Source organism: Phaethon aethereus (assembly GCF_964289735.1).
Source record: "Phaethon aethereus genome assembly, chromosome: 21".
NCBI classification, from domain to species: domain Eukaryota; kingdom Metazoa; phylum Chordata; class Aves; order Phaethontiformes; family Phaethontidae; genus Phaethon; species Phaethon aethereus.
The window spans coordinates 638,030-656,050 of NC_138597.1; the positions used below are offsets into that span (position 1 = coordinate 638,030).

Below are 18,021 nucleotides of genomic sequence, written 5' to 3' on the forward strand. Positions count from 1 at the left end.
CCCTAGCCCACTTAGCATGCTGCTCCCCCCTTCAGATGGGGGAAGGAGGCAGCAGGACCATCAAGGTGTCTGGAAAGCCATGTTTCCACTGATGCTGAAATTGAAGAGATGCTCGCGGGGTTCCAGGTCCTGGTCTGACACCCCTCTTCCTGCTCACCACCCTGCTGCCTCTTTGCCAGGGTAAGTGTTAAGGAATGCCCAATGCGGGTCTGACAAGCTCGTGATCAGAGATGCCTCCTGGGGCCATTTGTGTTCAGCAGGTGGGACTTCATGGCCTGGATGCTGCTCAAGATCTTCTTCTGGTGGCCCATCATGGTGATGCCCAAACTCCGAACGTCCCTGTAGAACAAGAACACTGTCAGACACCCCGTGGGCTGGACCTGTTCCCAGTCCCAGAGAGACACTGCTCCTTCCTGTGTGCACACCCCATGGACCAGCCCAGGACCCTGGACCTGGCTCATCTCTGCTTGCCCATCAGCACAAGGCTGCTGCTGCTGCAGGTCCATGGGACACAGAGGCTGCCATTCACTTGGGCAGATCCTCCTGACAGGGCTGCTGTGACAGCCCCAGAGGGAGCGGGAGCAGGAGTGTGATCACTCCTGATGGGCTACTTGGTGACAAGATCAATGCTCTGAAATTGGATTCAGTTTTAGCGAGATGCCCTCAGATACCCCTGTCAGAAAGACAGATGGATGATGAGCCTTCCCTACTCAAAGGCTTCCCCGATGTGCATGAGAAACAAGGATCAGTATCAGTCCCACCGCAAAGGCCCCAGTTCCAGCCTTTGATCAATGCACATGACAGCTCTCTGCCTGTGTCTTTCCATCTTCCTTTTCATGGGCTCCTTCTCTACCTGCAGCACTTCGACCAAGGCATGCACTGTCACATCCTTCCCGAGTCACAGGAACTACTGTCTGGCAGCCTCATGCCTTTTGACAGGCAACAAATCTCTTCAGAGGCAGGAGAGGTTATTGCCAGCCCAGGTGCTAATGCTAATACCGAGGGATGGGGAATGTAAGCCCAGGGTAGGAGCAGGTATAGTTGCTGTCTTTTCTGGTACCACTTGGAGAATCAGCCACCTCGGGGACCCCCTAGACAGGGGCAAGTAAGCTCCTTACAGCAGGAGGAGGAGGATAAGTGGTGAAACACATCTTTGCCAGCTCTCCTTGGTCACTCGGCTATGACCTTCCACTCACACCGAGGCCCTGGATGGTGCCTCCCTGCCTAGCTGCACTGAGCACGCAGCCAGTCCAGTGCACTAGGGTCTGAAGAAGCTCTGAGGTGCCTCCAGCTCCATTTGTTTCCCGATGAAGCTGTGCAGTGTGGCACAGCTACACTTTGGTACAGACATGCCTTTTGCAGGGGAAACAAAGGGGAGAAGTGCAAGGACACAGCAGCCTCATATCTGATGCTGCTTTGATCAGGAGGTTGGATTATATGACCTCCTTACAACCTGAATTACCTGTGAACTTATGATGACATTGGGAGAGCCACCACAGAGCACCAGAGGTGAGTTGGTACTCACACCCTCTCAGTACAACTCCCACACCTTCTCTCAAAGGTCAGCATAGCCTTGGACATTGTCCCAGGTCTCAACACACTTTCCTTAGGGCTGTGTCTCTGGCATCAGGAACCAACTAGATTGAGCAAGTCAAGGCAGGATGGTCACTGTTTGGGGCTAGTGGAATGGTGCAGGGCAACCCAACCAGTGCTGTTTGTACTCTGGTACTCACTCAATGTTCATGCGCATCACCATGCCCAGGGAGGAGTACCCTGCCATGGCAAAGTTGTCCCGGTAGTGCCCCAGCCGGATGGAGTCCAGCCAGTCCTCCACTGTCAGACAGCTGGCCAGGTCGAGGAGACGCCTGTCGAAGGGTGTTTGGGTGAACCTGGGAGCAGGATGGAAGGGGTTAGACCAGGAGGTGTGGTCCTAGGTGGTCAGACTGTGAGGTCCACCTCAAAGAGCCTGTCACCCTGCAGGGGGGCAGGACAGAGACAGCCCTCGCAGGCTGGCAAAGGCAGGCACGCCGCTGCGTGCGCACTGCTGCACATGGTGGATGTGGGGATGCCACGGTGGGAGCAAGGCAGTGAAATGCAGGATGCTCCCCACTGCCCACCACCACCTGTGCCCATGGGCCCTACACATGTCCATGGTGGCAGGAAAGCCACTGCTGCTAGAGCTGGACAGGAATATCCCCTACTGGCTGCAACCCACACGTCCTGCGCAGCATCAGCTGTCAGCCCGCTCAGCGGGGCAGCTCAGGGAGCCCTTACCGGTTCACGGTGGCTGTGCACTTCAAGTTGTCAGGGTTGCGGATGAGCTTGTCCAGGATGCCGACAATCTGTGAGAAGCGTGGCCTCTCGCTGCGGTCCTTCTGCCAGCAATCCAGCATAAGCTGGTGCAGGGCTGTGGGGCATCCCATGGGGGCTGGCAGGCGGTAGCCTTCCTCCACCGAGTTAATGACCTGGAAGGAAGCCACACGCCGAAGTGGAACTCTACTCCCACCCAACTCAGCACCCCAGACGGCAGTGCACAGGGAAGGTCCCTGGGAAGGTCCCTGGTGCATGAGCTGCTGGGCCATCAGGTGGGGAAGCAGGGCAGGTGTACACAAGTCACGCTAAATGACAAGTGCGTTGCCAGCGAGCTGTGGGCAGTCTCTGTGGAAGCAGGCTGGGTACCACACACATACAAGAAGTCACTGCTATGACAGCAGATTTATTAAGTGATCCAACAGGCCTCAAATATCGCAGCTTCCCTCCAGCAGACAAGCCGCGAGAGCTGCACTCACGTTCAGTTGTTCTACAACCACGGCTTGCCACCACTTATCACGGCTGGAAGAAACCCTGCTCGAAGGAACTGTGCGGAAGAGGTAGTGAAGCCACTGCATCCATGCCCTGTTGTCACCAAAGCCACCTTCTAAAATAATAAAAACACTAGAGAGAGAGAGGACACTCAGGACCCCAGAGCAGGGAGAAGGCAGCTAAGTTTATAGTCCCTATAGTCCCCCATAGGTTAAAAAAAGGAGTCCTGTGGTTCTGCAGAGTCAAAATATTAATTTTATTGCCTGCTTTTGGAAATTTTGCTGCCAGGTTGTAGTTGGGAACGTAACCTACATTTTCCTACAGTTTTCGTGCTGTAAGAGTGACTGTAAGAGTGGCTCCCACTAACTCTGACAAGCCCAAAGCCTAACGCTGAGCGGTGCAAGCCTGGGGCTCTCAGCAGCCTCACGTGGGCAGTGGAAGGGATGGAGTCCCAGCACTGGGTGCAGCAGGGACTGGCAGGCTAATGCAGTGGGCTTCAGTGATCCTAGGGAAGCCCTGACCCCCCCCATGGAACGGAAAAGGTGGCACAACATGTGCTGAAGCTCTCCAGCCAGCAGAAAGGCTTGTACAGAGCAGCAGACAGGGACGGGGAGACGCGCAGTGCACACAGCCAGGCACAGCCTGGACCCACGCTGCAAAGGGAAAGGCTGTGCAGTGCGATGACGGGCAACACACCGATGTCCCCACTGAGGGGACAAGCACACGGTGCACAGCCCTGTGGGGATGTGAGGAGAGGAAAGGGCTGCTCCTTGGGTCCCTTTTCGCTAGGCTGGCTTGGGTCAGGGCAGGAGGACAGGCAGGCTTGCCACCATGCTGTCCCACGTTCACTCACATCCCGGTTGGTCATGTTCCAGTACGGGCGCTCGCCGTAGGCCAACACCTCCCACATGACAATGCCGTAGCTCCACACATCACTGGCCGAGGAGAACTTGCGATATGCAATGGCCTCTGGAGCCGTCCAGCGAATGGGGATCTTCCCCCCCTGAAAAAGCAAGCAACAGTGGAGGCTCAGGGCATGCAGGGTTCAGGCATCCCTACCTCCCTGCAGCTGGGACGGAGGATTAGACAAGCGATATGCTGGGATGGCATCTTCTGGAAAGGACTGAGGAGGCAATTTGTACAAGATGACCCTGAAGGTGTACCTGAAGGATGACTTCCAGGTATTTCCAGTAGAGCAAGGAGAAAGCTGTGCTGCTTGTAAGGTCTTCTTAATGCACAATTCTGGCCCTCAGTGCTCAAGAGAGAAGAATTTGAAGTGATGTGGTGGAGCCGAGGGCTGCCAGAGCACAAGAGCATGGAGCTGACCCTGGGCACAGGAAGAGGGACTGACTTGTTTAGTGTGGCAGACAAGGAGAGTGATGACATGTGCTCCCTGTTCATTACTGCTTTGGTAGGCAAGGACTGAAGAGGAGGACTTGTTGAATTAAAGAACCATGCTAACAAAAATCATCAAAAAATGGGCTAAGAACACATTTAAGCTGGAAATGTCATTGCCAGCCATACAAAGAAGAAAGTTGTGGTGTGGGGAACATCAGGTGGGTTTCCCAGAGCAGCTGGGGGGCAGTCATGATGTGCCTGGGAACAACTTTCAGGTATCTCTGTCTAGGGAGAGTTGCCTCCACCCAAGTGAGTCCTGCCTGCTCTGGTGCACTCCTTGATGGGGTGCAACGAGGTGTCCTTTGGGGGACTCCCTTTGGGGAAGGCATCTCCTGAGCAGGTTGAGAACAACAAAGGAGGAACACAGGATGCTGTCTTATCACAAGGTTCTGAACAAGAAAACATCCTCAGTTCAGCACTGTACCATAACACCCACCTACTGACCAATGGACAACTGAAGGAGTGGATGGAGCTATTGCAGTCTAGGGAGGGACTCCAGTGAGGACATTGGAGCATCCCTGTGCAGTGGCCATGCATGCCCACATGAGCTGTTGGCTGGGGAGGTTTAATCAGCTCCCTGCTCTCCTCCCTCACTTTTCTTTGTTCACTGCACACTTCAGTTCTGGGATGTCCCTGTATGAAGGATGATGCATTAAGGCTCAGAAGCAATTTGGGTTCATGGTCTTGGTCCAGATATCAGCAATGAGGTGACTATCTCCATTCCTGCCCTGCCTATCTTGATTTGAGAGTGGCAACTTTTCCATCTGTCAGTGACATGAGGCAATCACTGTCAGTAAGGATCAACAAGACTGCAATGCTAGGAGCCACGCACCGTGGTGGTGTACGCAGCATCGGGGTCATCCTCCAGGATGCGTGAGAGGCCAAAATCAGACACTTTGCAGACCAGGTTGCTGTTCACCAGGATGTTGCGGGCCGCCAGGTCCCGGTGCACATAGCCCAGGTCAGACAGGTACCTCATACCCGCTCCGATGCCACGCAACATACCCACCAGCTGGATGATGGTGAACTGCCCGTCATGTTTCTGGAAAGGAAATAACCCAGAGTTCATTCGTGGTTTTCACGAGCATCCTACTGATGCTGCTCTCATTAAACTAACTCCCTAGTACCTCTTATCTTTGGCTTAGTACCTCCTCTAACCCCAGTGCCTCTGTCTTGCCCCGCAGCCCACTTTCTGCCCTCCCAGCACTTCTGACACGCTGTTCAGGCAGGTGTCCCTGCCTTTGCACTGCTGCTCTGGGCAGCCGGCCGCGATGCCCTGGAGCCAGTGCCTGCGGGAGAGGTGAGAGCCCAGAGCTCACTGCTCCGGCGCAGGGGTTGCAGTGGCCATGAGGCTGAGGAGCAGGAACCAGCCTGTCCTCCAGTGACTCAGCCCAGGGGGATGTGCAATGAATACAAGAGAGCTCCCTACCCTGAGGAAGGTGTCTAGTGAGCCGTTCTCCATGTATTCAGTAACAATCATTACCAGTTTGCCTGCAGGAGACAAGGGAGGTCAAGTTAGCAGAGAAATCACTTTCCTCCAGGAAGCCCAGTGCCAGGCTTTTACTGGGAGAGACATGAATCCAGGCCTGTGGATCTCCTCCAGCCCCGCAGAGCGGTCTCACCTGTGCACCATACAGGACAGGCACCACAGAGGGGATGTGGCAATAACTGCAACACTTACCCCTCCCTTCAGGTGCTATTGATGTGGCTAGGTCAGTTTTGTTATCCCGCTGAAATCTGCATGCCATTAGCATAAAGCTTTGCATTAGAATGTGCCTTTTTGAAGGAAGACTTCAGATTATGATTCAATACAGGCAGCCTTTAAAATAAATGCTAATGGATAGGACATCTCCTAAAGCAATAACCCTGACCTGGGGCACACTGCGGACCAAGGTGAGGCACTGCCATATGGAAATCTTGTGCTGTAAGAGAAGGCAAGGGGTGGGATGGAGGGGACCCTAGGTAAATGGACATCTGACAAGCGAGCAACAGGGGCAGCTGAAGGATGGAGCACACTCAAAGTGATCCCTGACCCCCATCTCCCAGGGTGCCCCCAGGGAGATACATCCCAGCTCTGCCCCACCACAGGGTCCCATCCCTGCCAGCCACATACTCCTTGTCACCACCCCCTCCAGATGGATGATGTTGGGGTGGTCGAACTGCGCCATGATGCTGGCTTCGCTCAGGAAGTCCCGTCTCTGCTTCTCCGTGTAGCCTGCTTTCAGTGCCTTGATGGCCACAGGAATCTCCCTCTTCCCTGGCAGCTTCAGGCGGCCATAGCACACCTCTCCGGACTCCCCTGGAAGGCAAGGGAAGGTGAGGGCATGGGGAGCTCCTCAGCTTCTTGCACTGACCCACCAGCACCACCCATCACCCAGTCTGCCAGCATGGTCACAGCGTGCTCCGGCCCTTCAGGACTCCTGGGCTTTTTGTGCATCGCTGTCCCGAGCACAGAAAGGATTGCCCATCTCTGGCTTCCAGTGCCACCTCTGGCTTCTGGGCAGAAGTATCAGAAACCACCTCTCTCTCATGCCTTTTACTGCAGGCGATGGGCCAAGAGTAGTGATTACAGTGGCACTTGCTCTACCCCTTTTAATGAACAAATTTGTGAGTCTCTTAGAGCAGCAGGGATGTCTCTCAGCCAGGCTTCCTAATGCTGCTCTGCAGTAAGCCCTTGAGGTGCTGCTGGTGAAGTTCCAGCTCTGTCTCTGCCCTGTGCTTCCCTGCAAGCCCCTGTTCCTATGCAAAAATCCCTTTTGTTCTTAAAATTTACCATTTCTCTTGCAATATCATTTGCATCTTGTCACTCCAGACACTTGCTCCAAGGTTTGAAAGCAGGGTGGTTGCCTCGGAGTGCCCACGCGGGACAGGCTGAGCATCTGCTGTGTCAGCCTGAGCCGTCAGTGCCACGCCGGCGGAACGGCAGCCCTCTGCACCAGGCTGCCGCCAGAGAGTTTATTTCATGCACCACCACCCCCCCCCCATCCATGATTTTGATCTCAAAAGGAGAAGGAGCAGATGAAGCCCCAACTGAGAGTTGTGCCGTGCTGTGCAGCCTGCTGTGGTCTCAGCAGGCCACAGGGACAGCACAACCTCAGACCGTGAATTTCCCTGAGCAGATGTGATGCAAAGAGGCAGTCTGGCCTGGAGACTCACCAGACCCAATGACCTTCTCGATCTTGATCCGGGAGGCCTCGATTTCACGGGTGAACTCGTGCACGGCTTGGCAGGGGTCCTCGTATGTGTGTGGGTCCACATAGAACTTGGACTCGGGGAACTTCACTGCCAGGATTCAAAGGGGAGAGAGGAGATAAGCTCTTTCAGGCAGCCCTGCTGAAAAGTAGGAGCACCCAGCAGCTGAGCAGAGCATGGGCAGGGGCAGGACTTCTTGGGTTGACATGCTGAGGAGCCGCAGAGGTTGCAGCCCCAAGGAAACCTAAGGTACTCTTTAGCATAGCAGTGTCCTCAGAGTAGTCCAGAACCTGGCTGCCGAGGTCTCCTCCATGTGACTGTCCCCCTCCGTCACACCCCTACCCCTTACCTGTGATGAATTTTCCACTCTTCTGGCCTGCTGCTGTCTGGAATGAACCTGCTGCAGTCCCACCTCACGCTGTGCAACACTTCAACCCCCTTACCAGGATGCCCCTGGGATCAGAGCCCCTGCCCAGCTCTCTTAGACACATCCCCAGGGGCAGGCAGTGGTCAAAGCCCTTCCCTCTGGAAACCACAGCGGTCCCGGGGGGCAACGGTACAGGTCCCTGCCCATCCACAGGCCCCTTCACACCCCAGGGGCAGCAGCAGGGAGGGTCCTACCTTGCCCATTCTGATAATGCATCTTCTCCTCATCGGAGTCCTGGAAAGCCTTGCTGTACCCGCAGTGCCTGCCACGGGGACACAAGGGTCAGAAGAGATGCTCCCATGCCTCGCTCCCACAAGCAGCCCAAAGGCAGGGGTGGAAGGCAGTGCATGCCAAGGCTGTAGGCAGCCCAGGAGGAGCTGGAGTTAGCGCTCGTCCCTCCACCAGCTGCATCTCTGCACCTTGCTGGACTGACAGTCTTGCTTGGCCTGGAGCAAGGTATTTGCCAGGTGCTCTCCAAGGCTGGGCAGCGCTAAAAGCTGCAGCCCTTTTGGCCCCTCTGGGCTGTGGCATGTCTGCTCCACATGCCTTGCTCAGCCATGCTGAGATGTAGCAGACACAGTCCCCCTCAGACCTTTCTGATGCAGAAGAGCTCTCTCCACTCCTGACCCACTCCCTAGCGCATCCAGTCAGCCCTCATACTGGTAGTGGTACTGGTACTGGTATGGCTATGGCTATTGTTGTCACTATCGCTATCGCTACTGCTACTGCTACTGCTACTGCTTCTGCTACTGCTACTGCTTCTGCTACTCAGCCTGCTGCCACGAGGGGAAGGTCTGGAGACTGGCTTTGCCACAGGGAAAGTGGAGGCAGGGTGACACCTGAATGAAGTCTCTTGGTTGCTTATTAACCCCTGACCTATGGATGCTCTGAACAAACTGAGAGGAAAAAACTTGCGCCCAAGTTCTCCCATCCCTCCTGCCCTGCTTGGTGACAACCCACACTGACCTCCAGAAAACACTTACCTCTTCTTGCAGATTAGGACCACCAGCAATGCAATAAGACCAGTGATGAGTGTCAGGCAGATCCAGACAATTGTCATTGTGTCGTATCGGAGAGAGACTGGAAGAAGCAGAGTAGGAAGGAGGTGAGCTGGAGTGAGGAGCGCTCCGCTGTGCTCAGAAACTCACCTATCTGCATGGCGTCGTGTTTTTCAAAGATAAAGCACCATCCATCCCCAGCTTTGGGGCTCTCCCAGTGTACAGGGACCATTTACACATGAGGAAATGAAGCACAGATCTGGGAAAGCCATAGTGATACCACAAACCAGTGCAGAGAGGAGACTGGTGCCTCAGGACCTCACCAGGTCTTCCCTAGCCTAACTGCTATGCCCTTCCTCCCTATTTCTAATGTAACGGCACATCTCAGGGAGTGCTTGCTATCTCAAGCAAGCCCTGCAGGCTGAAACCCCGGAGATGTGCCTCCAGCCTCCCTCCCCACGTGCCAGAGGAACAATGGCCAAGGGCATCACCATCCCCCATGCTCCCTGCCCGACACTTCCCACATCCCACAACTGCACACACTCACCGGGCTTCCCTGTTTCCACCTCCACGGTCTGACTGAACCTCCCGCAGCCAGCGGACGTGCGAGCCCGAACCTGGAAAATGTAGTGGGTTGCGGGCTTGAGTCCAGAGATGGTGGCAGTAGTGGCCTTGGATTTCAGAGTCGAATAGCTCTGCATTTCCTTGTCCTGGTGAAAAGCAACACCAAAAATCTTGCTGCATCAGCACAGCAACCACAAAGTCTTCCAAAAATAGTCCTTTGTGCACAGCTGGCTGACAGCAGCAATTGCACCAGCAGGATTTAAACTGAGCTGTGCCCCTGTCTAAATCCACCACGCTGGGACCAGTTTGCAGCAGCAAGCTCGGTGTTACCTTCTCGTAGTACTTGATCTCATACTCCAGGATGATGCCGTTGGGCTGGTCCGGCTCTTGCCACAGCAAGGTGACGCTGTTCTGGCCCGTGCTCTCCTGGCGGACCACCACCACCTGGGACGGGGCTGGGGATGCAGACGGCAGGGTGTTAGGTGCCTGCTGGTGGGGGTCCTGCATGGGTGAGGGCAGCAGGACACAGCAGCAGGGAAGGGTGGAACTGGAGCCCCATGCAGGACCCTTGGTTTAAACCATGTTTCTGTTTTAATCGTGGAGATGAGTGCTGTGAAGGGGCTTGCAAACAGGCTTTTGTTCACTTCAGTTGCCTCAATATCTTTCCTGTGGAGCGAGCAGGCTCCGAGGAGATGAAAGAGGAGAGCTCTGTCCAGGCACGGGCAGGAGGGGACACTGATGCTTCGCTGTGATCTGGAGCCAGAAAGGAGACGGGGCTGCGGGGCTGGAGGTTGTGGAGATCCCTGGCAGGACCCTGACCCCTCCTGCCCCACCTGGGGAAGGGTACAGGATCACCCAGAGGCATGCTCAGGGACTGAGCGTCAGTCTGAAAGGTGCCCTGGGGGTGCTCTCCTGCCTGGAGATGCTCTTGTCGTCTGCCCGGGCCTGGGTTGGGAGCCTGTGAATCTGTCCTTGAACCTGCTGCATCTGAGTCGGAGCTGCCCTAGCTGCAGAAGCCAACTCACCAGACTGTTCCTGCTGGGAAAATCCCCCCTGGAAGGACCCCAGAAGGTGTGATGGGTGCTGCCATTGGGTCCAACTCACGGGAAGGTGTCAGGCACCCCTTATGACCCTAACTGCCGGATGGAGAATGGGATGTGGTGGCTCTGGAGATGACAGAGCTGCTGTCTGCCGCGGCTGCAGCGCAGGGGTGTCGCTGGAGCAAAACACAGACCAAAGGAGGCCAGAGGGGCTGCAGCAGCAGTGGGGCAGCCAGGGACTGAAAGGCAGCAGTTTTAGCTCAGTTAATCTTTGGGCTGGCCCCTCTGAGAAGCAGGAATCACTGCCGGGACACAGGAACCTGGGTAACTGGGACAGGACGGGTGGGGGGGATCAGCTAAACCCCATGGGCACATGCAGTGCCATCTCTCCAAACAGCCCCAGGGTATCTCTGCTGCACCTGCTCCTGCCCCACTCAGCCACTCGGGGCTGGGGGACAAGGGTGACCAGCACCCAGCGTGGGCAAGCCACTGTGCAGTGCGGCAGGGGTCCCTCAGCCCCTCCTGCTGGGCAGGGATGCTCTGTGGTGTGCAGCAGCTGCAGCACCACCATAGCAGATAAACTTCAACCACTACCAAATTCCCAGCCCCGCTGGTTTTGCCGCAGCTGCTCAGCATCCACTTTCCAGCAGAGAGGTTGAAATGGGAATATCCGGCACTTCCCAAGAGCATCCCACTCTGAGGCATCATGCTGACACTGCTCATCAGCACTTGGAGGGATCATGCAGGAGCGAGTCAGCAGGACTGAGCCTCGGCGGAGGGGTGAAGAAGTGCCTCAGGCAGGCATTAGTAACAAAAGGGCCTTGTTCTGGTGCCAGCCATGAGCTAACCCAGTGAGGCTCTCAGGGTTTCTCCTGCTGGCACCACTGCCATGAGAGCAGACGGGGCTCAGCATCACGGGAGGTTCCTGCGGGCTCGTTTCCAACCAGGAGGATTAACATGAAGTGTCAGTCCCTGCCCGGTCCCCTCTGCCTACAGCATGCTCCATGGAGAGGGGCTTAGCTGGGCTCCGCTCTGGGAAGATGCCCAGGTGACCCTGGAGCAAGGTCCTGGCTTACCTGGGCCACAGCATTACTCAGAAGTATTTCCTGGGGAAAGAGCATTTCACAGCAAGGGATTTGCAAAGATGAGGCATGCATGAGAGAGACTTTTCTCAGCAAACCTTGCTGTCACCTGCCAGGGCCTGGCAGTGGTGTGAGTTAAGAGCAGAGCATGAACTGCTGCTTGGCCCTTTGGGAAGGGACAGAAGGCTGGAGGAACAGCCTGAAAGGTTCATGCTCCACTTAGTGTTCCTGTCAATAAACAAGTGTTCTCCGTGCCCCCGTCTCCTGCAGAAAAGGAGCCTCCACTAGCGGCTGCAGGCTGCAGTGGAGGGAAAGGAGGATGAAGAAGGATACCATGAACCAGAGAAGGGTCTCCAGCCCACCCCAACTCCCTGAACCCACTTCCAGCAGCAGAAGGGTCACATCTCCTGGGGTTCCCATGCCCATCACCAAACCAGCCCTTGGCTGCTAGGGCAGGTTCTGGCTCCTGCAGGTGCTGTCTGGAGCAACATCAGCATCACCAACACATGCAAAGCCTGGCGGGGGTATCTGCTCCTCCTACCTGCCTGGTTTGTTGTGATGTTGGCGACTGCAGCTCTTCTGGACTCCAGGCTGAGGTCGGACACGCCGTTGACGGCCTCCACCCAAAAGGAGTAGTTGGTGTGGGCCAGGAGGTTGGTGACGGTCAGCGCTCCCTGCACCAGGCTCATCTGCTGGGGCACGAAGCGGATCCCGCTGCCGCACGCCTCGCACTGGCCAGCATCCCCCACGCAGCGCCTGCAGACCACGTTGTACACGATGTCAGCACGTCCCCCCTTGTCCAGGGGCGGGCCCCACTCCAGTGTCACCGAGGTGCCATTTACACTGGAGATCAGGTTCACAGGAGCAGAGGGTGGGCCTGGAAAAGAAGCAGAGGCTCAGGCAGAGCGGGGGCTGCTGTAGTGTGTTGGGACCGGCAGAGCGTGGGACCAATGGAGAGATGCACCTCGGGGAGCGTGTACCTGCGCGTGTAAACGATGCTACAGGGAATACACAGCTTCCCAGCGTGGGAAATGCTCCAAACAGAAGACAGCAAAGATGCAGACAGCTCTCAGGGTGAAATGCCATGGAGGTAAGAAGCTCTGGATCAGGATGCCAAATGGCAGGCAGGCAAGAACTCCCCCAGCTGAGTTCTGGGGAAAGCAGGAAGCAATGGGGGTGCATGAAGCTTTTGGGGGAAGAGCTAAGGTGTTGATGGGCTGGGCAGTGGAGAACAGGACCGGCTCATCTACAAGGGAGGGTAAAGTCACATTTCACTGGGGAGATAAACAACCTTGGGTGGATATCCCCCAGGGAAACACAAGACAGATGTTGCTGACCTGTCTTTCACCTTGGCTTCAGCTAGCAGCCCCACACCTTTCTGCACTCCTGGACCAACTTCAGAGAGGAGGACTCCTCCTGGGATGCTCTTGTCCCCTTTTAATAGCAGCAGGCTCCTCAAAGCAGCCTATTGCAGAGAGTTGAGCTGAGGGCTGAGCTGAAACGCGTGACAAGCCCTAGTGCCACCGTCCACCCACAGTGACGGAGAGCACAGCAACACTTGCCTACCCGCACTGCCCCATGGCTTCCCGGGGCTCTGACCACCCTGGGCATTTCTGCAGAGGCAAGCAGCCAGCAAGTGGCTGGCACGCTGGCTGGTGCGTGAGCGGGCGAGCTTGCCGGCAGAGCCACGGTCTCATCCTGCTCGCTTGCGGGAGAGAGCCCTGGGAGGGGAGCAGAGCCTGGCCAGGGATGTTTGGCCCCATCCAGCAGACGAGGATGAGGCAGAGGACAGTGAGGGAGTGCAGCCTAAGGGGGGCCCGGCTCGTGCACCGAGGGGAGACCCGGGGTTGAAAGGTGGCTACAGCGCCGTGGGCAGCATACGTGGAGACAAGGGTGCCCGCTGGGCTTAGCCGGGGAGCGTCCGCTGTGTCTGCGGACGTGGCACCTGCCCCGCTGCGGCGCGGATGGGCGCCTGGGCAGCCGGCGTACTCACGCGTGCAGGCGGCCGAGGGGGGGTCCTGCACTGCCCTGTAGAAGCTGCTGTCGCAGTGGCACACGTGGGCTCCCCGGCTCTCCGAATGGCTGTGCAAGGGGCACTTTGCACACAGCTGGTCCCCAGGGGCCGACTTGTAAAATCCCAGCTGGCAGGCTGCAGAGGAGGCAATGGGTAGAGGTCAGAGCGATGTGCCTGGCTGAGGAGCATCCTACGGCTTGGCGAATCCCACCAGCGTAAAGATGGACCCTGCTCTCACCCCCGTCCTAGTGCACTGGAAACCAGCCCTTCTCACAGGCAGGCTCAAGTGCATCTGCTCTTTGTGACCTGCCTGCAACGCTCGAGGTGCTTTCCTTGCTGCCCAGAGCTCTCCCCACCGCCTGGCCCCGGGGCAGGGAGTGCTGTGGAGACCAAACCAGGCAGCACTGGGAATCACCTTGTAAACCATTCTAAGAACTGTCATTTATGGGGCAACCTCACTTCACAGTGGTTGCCACTCTACTCATGCTGGGTGCGCCCAAGTGCCCCAAAGCATCCATGTCATGGGACATGGTGCACATCCCTCTGCAAGCCCCCAGTGTGCTGCTCTACAAATGGACAAGTTTCCTTGCACAAAACAAGGGAAAACACCCTCTCTTGTTTCGCGTTGCAGCAAGCGGGCAGTGCACGCTGCCTGCTCTCTGCGGAGGGACAGCAGGGCCAGACAAGCCAGCCTGAGTTTTCTCCGACAACACGACCCGCCTGCAGTTGCTCTGCACCCTCCTGGTGCCGGCGGCCGTGCGGCGGGTGCACACGCTCATCCCGCGCCGGGGCTGGCGCCAGCCTGCTCCGTGCTGCACCCGCCTCTCCCGGCAGCCCCTCGGGGGAATCATTTGTCACACAAGCAAACAGCTCGAATCTCATTAGGAAAATCGATTAGCTGAAGAGTGACATGTGGCATGTCAGGTATCTGTCTGGGGGTGGAAGGATCTGTCCTCTCCTGCAGATTTCAATTCCAAGTAAGGAAAAACAGGCTCTGTCTGGGTCCCTGTGTTCATCAAGTACTTCTAGGACCAGTTCCAGTGATTCAGGCATTAATCCTGGCTCTGACTCATTTCTGTTCTTCCCTACTGAGGTAGTAATACCTTCATTTTCCCATCTCTACCCCCAGTGGCCAGCTCTGCATACAGCCTCAATTTTTGCTTCCAAGCATGTAGAAGGGTTTTGTTTGCCATCCATCATCCCTGGTGGTCTGGGTCCCTCTGTGCTGTCTGTTTGTTCTCCTTCTAGGTGCTGATTTGTTTTCTTTCTAATAACACTCCTTTCTTTGCCACGGATCTCCCTGGACTGATTGCTACCAACATATTTCACCTATCACAGACTGCACAGCGATACAACAGCTCTTTATAAATGGACCACTTTCGGCACTGGCAGCTGAAGGCAGCGCTCCAGCCACACACCTCCATGGTGGCTTGCTGCTCCCGCTGCAGACTCTGTCACCAGCTTCTGTGTCAGTTTTGCACCGAATGCTACTTTAAAGACAGGATGTACATGTGCTGCACATGCCAGAGATGTTGGTATTGCAGGTGGGTATCACAGCTTGGTATCACATCTTGGTACAGCAGACTGGAAAAAGCAAAGGCCAGCAGCTCCAGACTTTGTTCCTAAATTCCTGCTCCTTCACTCCCCAAAGGGCATTGGAACAAGAAGCAGAAATGCCCAAACTTGGGGATGCAAGGGAAAGCGTATGTGACTCACGAGGAAATTGCAGCAGCTCGGGGCTGGCTTTGCTCCCCAGCTCTCCCACACCTTTCGCCTCCTCAAGGGCATCAGAAGAGGAGAGAACACCGGGCAGGCAGTGCTGGGAGAGGAGGTTTGCTGTCCCCAGCCAGCCGCACCACGGACAGCCCGGGACGTTTGCCAGGCTCTGGTGCTGACTGGTCCTTGTTATGCCCCGCACGAGCGAGCCAGGGACTCTCTACCCTTACCAAATGCTCTCTGCCTGATGCTGCAGCACCCTCTGGTCTGCAACCCCTTGTTTTTGGGTGTAAGACTGAGATGAGTGCTGTTACACCCTGTTCTCCGGTGGGGACAAACTTTGGGGGGTAGCCATCTGGGGAAAAAAAAAAAACCCAAATCCCTCAGAAAGAAAAGTTCCCATTTTTTTGCTTGTGTGAAAAGATGAAGACACGGCATGAGCACGGCCTACCAGATGGGAACCGAGAAATGAGACAGCCCCGCGGTCCGTACGGGGCAGCATGCATGCCAGGATTTGCTGCCTTCGACTTGGGTGAATCTCCCGTGGACCTGCAAACCACCATCATCTCTATCCATGCAGTAACCATCAACCAGGGACTCCTGATGCAAGAGGCACTGGAGTGGTTCCCCACACCAATATTTAAGGGCAGAGAAATCAGTGCTGTATCAGCTATGGAGAGACAGACCAGCAAGTAGGATGGGAACACGAAGCGCAGCAGGTTTGCACCAAGCAATTGCAATCACTTAGAATTTAATGTTGTAAAAAAACCTATTAATTACCTGTAGCAGTGATTCACAATTATTTTAGAGGCTCAGGGGGAAAATTATCCTAAATGACAAATTGCAGGTGTATTTGTGCACCAGGGCAGAGCTGTTGAGAGACACCTCCCGGCACCTGGACAGCACGAGCACGCGAGGAGGCCTGGAGAGTGACTGGGGCTGGGGCAGGCACCGCTATGGACGGGATCGTGTCACGCCGTGTGTCAGTGCTTGCTTTAGATGCAAGCGGAACATGCGTGCAAAGCCTTTTGCAGGCACGGGAGATGGGGCACCATCTTGGAACCTGCACGAGAGATGAAATCCCTACAGCACAGGATGACAGGCATGTCCTGCTCTGGATTGGGCTCTCATGCCAGGCCAATGACACATGGAAGACCAGGACATCCCGGGATAGCTCTGGGAAGAGTAAATGAGCAGAGAAGTGGCCAGTGAGAAAAATTCAGTCAAACGCAAAATCCGCAGTGCTCCACAGCCATGGCTGTGGCACACTCTGAAGGCACCGAAATCTGTGCAGCTCCAGGGAGGTGCAGAGCCGATGTCCGGCTGTCTTCACTGTAACCAGCTACTGCCACTTGCCAGAAGTGCCCTCCCAGGAGCCCTGCAGAAGGTGGGGATTTCTTTTTTGAAATTATTTTATGCAATTGATTCCCTTGCTCTGTGTCTGAGGATCTCGGGTCCTGCCTCTTTGTGGACCAGCAGAAGTCCTGTTACTGGTGTCCTCCTTCTGCGCCCAGCAAAACCCAGCCAAGGCTGCCTGTCCTTGCAGTTTCATCTCACGGTGTGGTTTTGCCGTGCACATGGGACAGCAGCAGACCTTCACCTGCAGCCCAGCTCAAGACTTGCACATCTATACTGGGCTTGCAGCCCAGACACCCAGCTGGTCCCAGTGTCAAGCAGAGCCTACAAAATCCAATGACAAACCTGAGCTTGGCAGAGCACACCTCCACCCCTCTGTCACATAGGTAGGTCCCCAATTATCAGCCCAGGCTGTTGGGTTCAATACTATGGGGCTTCCCCGTGCCCCCCACTGCACAGCACATCTTGCCTGTTTCCCCCAGCCCACCAGCCCCCCTCGCTCAAGCATCGCCTGCCCAAGGGGCCCCAAGCAACAGGCTCGTCTCAGAAAGGGCGAGCGTGGGCAGGGCTCTGCCAGCCGTCTGTAGTTCGGTCAATTTGTTTCCCTCCCTCTCCATCCTCTGGGGACAGGACAACATCTGCTAATAAGCTGGCAGAGCTCGGGAGATGATAGATGAACGGTCAAGGATACACTAGCTGGGAACGAGCCGCTCTTCTCATCCCAAAGTCGCCTTCTGGGACTAGTGCTCTGCAGGTGGCCCAGGCGGGACCACCAAGGGCTACTTCGGAGGGACTGCGAATGTGAGCATCGACCCCATGTCAGTCCCTCTTGGCTCCCTCCTCAGCCCGGGAGGTTTGGGCAGGGCAATGGCACGGCTGAGAGGCTGCCATGGGACAGCTCTGTGGCACCAGTGCCGCCAGTTGCCCCCTTCCCTGACCCTACAACAAAGTTGGACATCAGCAAGCACCAGAAGAGCAGCCATGTACCTCCCTTTGGCGGTGCTGGGAAGAGATAGAGATGGAAATAAGGGTATTGTAGCCACTGTGACAGCCAGAGGCAAGCACCAGTCCCAGAGCCCTCCAGGAGAGGTTAACACACAAAATCCCAGCTCCTTTCAATCCAGTTTCAGCATGATGCTGCCAATCTCAGCTCCCACGTGATACAGACACTAAAACAGAAGGATGTTATTCACAGTCATGTCTTAAAAAGAGACACCCACCTCATTGCCCCAAACCTTGTGTTTTTGCAAGGCTGTGCTCCCCTTTCCCTGCATTCCCAGGTCAGCCTAATCTCTGTCCCCAGGGTGGTCAGTGGTCTGGGGGGGTTGAGGATGGCTGGGCTGGCTTTCTCAGGCAAACTGCTGGTTCCCGGATCATGCATCACCCCACAGCCCTACTGCTGCTCTGGGCACCCTTTGCAGGCTGCTTGCCC

The 18,021-nt window shown here is 56.0% G+C and overlaps 1 protein-coding gene across 1 annotated transcript in view; it reads right to left on the minus strand.

Moving 5' to 3' along the window:
* Positions 1–224: 224 nt before the first annotated feature.
* The window catches only part of EPHA8 (EPH receptor A8), a gene marked incomplete at both ends in the record, with an annotated part of 48,503 nt that continues 30,706 nt past the window's right edge, over positions 225–18,021 (minus strand). The window contains 14 exons of the mRNA XM_082009335.1: positions 225–339; positions 1,734–1,889; positions 2,275–2,465; positions 3,656–3,805; positions 5,033–5,242; positions 5,630–5,691; positions 6,314–6,499; positions 7,357–7,482; positions 8,014–8,081; positions 8,803–8,899; positions 9,365–9,527; positions 9,712–9,836; positions 12,045–12,380; positions 13,497–13,652. Of these exons, the coding sequence (XP_081865461.1) occupies positions 225–339; positions 1,734–1,889; positions 2,275–2,465; positions 3,656–3,805; positions 5,033–5,242; positions 5,630–5,691; positions 6,314–6,499; positions 7,357–7,482; positions 8,014–8,081; positions 8,803–8,899; positions 9,365–9,527; positions 9,712–9,836; positions 12,045–12,380; positions 13,497–13,652 (2,141 nt within the window). The remainder of the gene's footprint in view (positions 340–1,733; positions 1,890–2,274; positions 2,466–3,655; positions 3,806–5,032; positions 5,243–5,629; positions 5,692–6,313; positions 6,500–7,356; positions 7,483–8,013; positions 8,082–8,802; positions 8,900–9,364; positions 9,528–9,711; positions 9,837–12,044; positions 12,381–13,496; positions 13,653–18,021) is intronic.